The sequence below is a fragment of the Pseudozyma flocculosa genome (assembly GCF_000417875.1).
Source record: "Pseudozyma flocculosa PF-1 unplaced genomic scaffold scaffold00009, whole genome shotgun sequence".
In the NCBI taxonomy this organism is placed as follows: Eukaryota; Fungi; Basidiomycota; class Ustilaginomycetes; order Ustilaginales; family Ustilaginaceae; genus Pseudozyma; species Pseudozyma flocculosa.
This window is the reverse complement of record NW_006920877.1, coordinates 832,911-836,856: the sequence shown is the minus strand read 5'-3', so window position 1 is coordinate 836,856 and position 3,946 is coordinate 832,911. Positions and strand designations below refer to the sequence as shown.

The 3,946-nt window shown below is 66.6% G+C and overlaps 1 protein-coding gene across 1 annotated transcript in view; it reads right to left on the bottom strand.

Annotated features, from left to right (window-relative positions):
* PFL1_03213 (uncharacterized protein) overlaps positions 1–1,804 on the bottom strand; it is a gene marked incomplete at both ends in the record, with an annotated part of 2,663 nt that extends 859 nt beyond the window's left edge. Inside the window, 2 exons of the mRNA XM_007880728.1 lie at positions 9–564; positions 727–1,804. Coding sequence (XP_007878919.1) covers positions 9–564; positions 727–1,804 — 1,634 coding nt within the window. The remainder of the gene's footprint in view (positions 1–8; positions 565–726) is intronic.
* Positions 1,805–3,946: the final 2,142 nt, after the last annotated feature.

Genomic DNA, 3,946 nt, shown 5'->3' with positions numbered 1-3,946 from the left:
GGGCGAACCGGCCGCGGTCCGAGTACGAGGGCGTGGCCATCGACGACGACGTCGTCGACGACATGGTCGAAGGCCGCGCCGTGTGCTGCCCGGGCATGCGCAGGAAGCCGGCGTCCGACGACGACCCCGCCCCGTAGGGCGCCTGCGACGGGCCCTGGCCGTCGTCCGAGGCGTTCGACGACACGCTGCCATGCGCCATGTGGTGGTAGCCCGACACCGTCGACGACGAGCTGCCATGGCCGCTGAGGCCGAGGTCAGAGTGCGAGTGCGCCAGGCGGGAGCGCGGGTCGTTGCCGGCATGCGACGTCGACGATGACGACGCGGCGCCCGCCTGCGCTGAAGAGCCGCTGGCGCTGGCGCTGTTGCTCGCCTCGCCGTGGTCGCCTCCCTCGCCGCTTGCGCCGCCGCCGCCGCCGTTGGCGGCCTCCTTGCTGGCGGCTTCCTTCTTGGCCAGGGCCTTGGCCTTGGCCCGGCGGTTCTGGAACCAGATCTGGACGGCGCGCGGCGGCATGTCGAGCTGCACGCTGAGCGCCTTGCGGAGCGCGGCATTGGGCTTGGGGATCTCTGCGGAGGGTTCGGCAGGCACGAGCGCCAAGACGAGAGCACCGACAGTGCGAGCCAGACGACACGGGGCGACGCAAAAGCGCGAGGGAAGGGCGGGAGGTGGGATGGGGATCAGCCAGGGCGCGGACGCTGGCGACACGCACTCAGGCAGCGACGACGTACCTTTGAACGTGCCCTCGAGGACATGGAACTGGCTCTTGGTGGTGCGTCGGCGGTGCTTGACTTCGAAGGGGTTGAAGTAGTGCGAGCGGTACTCGAGCGAGGCGGCATGGGCGCCGTAGGGGTGCATGCCGTTGGAGTGCACGACGCTGCCTCCGCCGTATCCGGCCATGGGGGGATACGAGCTGGGCGCATCGTAGGGACGGTAGCTCAGCTGCTGGTGATGATGACCGCGGTACTGCTGATGCGGCAGCGTCTGCTGGGGAGGAGCATGGTGGGGTTGCTGCTGCTGGGGCTGCTGCTGCTGCTGGTAGGGTTGCAAGTAGAGGGGATTGGTAGACAGGTGCGTCGAGCCTCCGGCTGCCTCGGCGGCACGGCCAGGATGCATCGAATAGCTCGGGGTGGTGAAGGATCGACCATGGTGGTGGTGATGGGCATGCTGAGCGCTGTGCTGTTGGTAGCCGACCGGGTAGGCCTCGTCGTTGGGATTGGACGTCGAAGCCGAGGAGAGGAACGGCTGCTGGTCCGACGCCGGCGAAGTCAGCGACTCGACCGAGAACGAGCGGCCCACGCCGCCGCCGCCACCGCCGCCGAGGTTCGAGTCTGACGTCGCCGCGGCGTAGCCGTTGTTGTAGAGCAGGGGTGGCAGCGATTCCGAGGCACCCGAAGAAGAGGGCGGGTACTGGCCGACGCCCGCTGCAGAGGGGCCAACGGCGGTGCTGCCGCCGTTGCTACCGGCACCCGAAACCAGGCTGCTGGCGGGCGGCAGAAGGCGACCGGGGTCGGCAGCCGCGACGGCGCGAGGCGTGGCAAACAGCGAGGCCCCGCGGTCGTCCTGGGATCGGCTCCAGCCGGCGGAACCTTCCGACGAAGACATTCCGCCGCCTCGCCCACCGTAGGCGTGGTTCATGGTCTCGGACAGGCTGGCGATGGGCGGAAAGGAGAGGTTGACCGAGGCGAGCTGGTTGTCGGAGCGCTGACTGCCGCTGCTGATCCCAGAGGTGTTGTCGGCGGCGGCGGCGGCGGCGGCGGCGTGGGAGTAAGATGACGGCTCGAGTCGGACGGGCGCTGGCGCAAACATGCTATAGATAGGTGAAGCTGAGGCGTTCGGAAGGGTAGTCTGGGCCCCGGTCGTCGCAACGTGCGGCACGGTCGAGGTCCAGAGCAAGGCCGGGCGGAGGAGACGAGCTTGCGACGGATCAAAGGGGCGCGACGTCGTGCTCTTCTATAGGATGTCGCTGGGTCGTTGGGCGAGGTGTACGGATGGCGGATCTACGAGGCAGGCGGGCTGATGGACGTTTTGTCGGCCCTTCCGAGGAACCGAAGTCTTCGACGGAGGATCCCAGAGGGTTGGATGTGACGAACAGCGAGGCTAGGGCTGAGCGGGAAAGGAAACGCAATCCGTCAAAGAGACGCGCGGGACGATCCGATGCTCGTTGCTGTCGAGGAAGGAGACGGTTGTGCTGGAACCTCTTGAGGGGGAGGACGGAGCGAAGAGCAAAGAGCGAAGAACGAAGAGGGAGAGGGACGATGGCCAGCACGGACGCCTGCTTCGGGGACACAGGGCGGCGTTCGTCTATATACCCTCCCTGGTCGACGGGACCTGGGGCGCCGATACGGCCGCAAGCAAGGTGGAGCACTCGGACGACGGAGTTGGCGAGGGAAGCGTGCATGGGGGCCAGACAGGACAGGACAGAACAGCACAGCACAGGACGGAGCAGGGCCTGGCAGGGCAGGGCAGGGCAGGGCAGGCCGCTTTGCGCACAGGCGGGTGACAGGTTGCAGCGGGCACACCATCGAAGAAGAGATAGAGAGAGGGAGTGAGACACGCACAGAGAGACAGAGCGAGCGAGGGAGCGGCAAGAGGTGGCGGGCGCAGCGGGCGGCGGTGCTTTGAAGGTCGCAAGCGGGGAGCGGGCGGCGGCAGACGCGCCCGGCCTGTGGAACCGCCGCCCTCTCGTCAAGGTAGGACCCAGGATCGGCAAAGGGCCAACAGGGCTTGCCGGTGGCAAGTTCGGTGTGAGCTGCAGGAGGGCTGGTCTCGGCGCCGTTCCTCGTCCTCGGCTGATCCGGGGCAGAGGGGCGGATCCGGGTCGTTCCGATGGCGAAACGGGCGCGAGCCGAGTACCGTATACCGTAGGAGGAGGAGCACGACGACGACGACGACGCCGACGACGACGGCGTCGAACCCGGGGCCGACCAGGCTCGCCGCGGCGGTCGATGGGGTGGACGATCTCTCTGGATCGCTGCGCTCCCACAGCGGCATCTTGAAGCTGCGAGGCGCCAATATGCGCTGCCCTCTGTTACCCGAAGCAAGCGAGCGAACGGTCGATGCAGGTGGGTACCCGGACTTCGTCTGTTTCGAAGCTGGGCGAGGGCAGCTGATATACCCACACAGCGCCAGGGCGCCGGGCGAATGGGGTTTGAGAAGTTGACTAGAGCGAAGATGCGCACGAAGAGCTCCAGAGAGAAGTCCAGGTCTCATGCGCAGTCTGCCCAGCCTCGCCGTCTGTTACGTTCTTCTGTGGCCCTCACCCCCTCCCTCGTCCTGGCGATGCCAAGCTGGGGTTAGGTATGTACATGCATGCTCCTGTAGCCAGCCGTCCGTTGCTGAGCCGGTCGAAGCGTCCAGGCAGGCGATCGCACGACCTCTGCGGTTCAAGCTTCTGGTCTGGTGCACTTCGTACAGAGCAACGTTACGTGCTGCTGGGATGGGAACCTTGGGCTGGGCGGGCGAGAGGGCAAGCTGGAGCTGGGGTGGCGGCTTTCCTCTCTGCCTGGATGGGCATCAAGGCAGGCTGCAGACGACGGCGGGGATCAACCAATTTCGAGGCCTGCCCCGGCTGGCAGCTACCGTACCTGTACCGTATGTACCAAAGTCCGGCCGCCCGCGAACCAAGCAAGACACCCGCCGCTTCTTCACCCGGCCGTCCGCGCCTATACCCGCCTGCCTGCAGCTTTGACGAACGCCGACGCTCGTCAGTCGCCAGATCCAGCACAGGGGCAGACGAGCGAGGTGACCTCTCCTCGGCCTGCTTCGCTTGCCTCTGCGATTTTTCCTACTCCGCCCCCCAGCTAGGCTCTTCGGCCCCGTCTCTTCTCCCTCCCTCTTGCTCTGGACCACTCCTGGTCATCATGGGGCCGCCCGTCGATTCGGGACGACGGTTGACGAGATTTACGTACAATAGCGCTTCTAGTTAGTCTTGCTCTCCTTCGGGCAGCG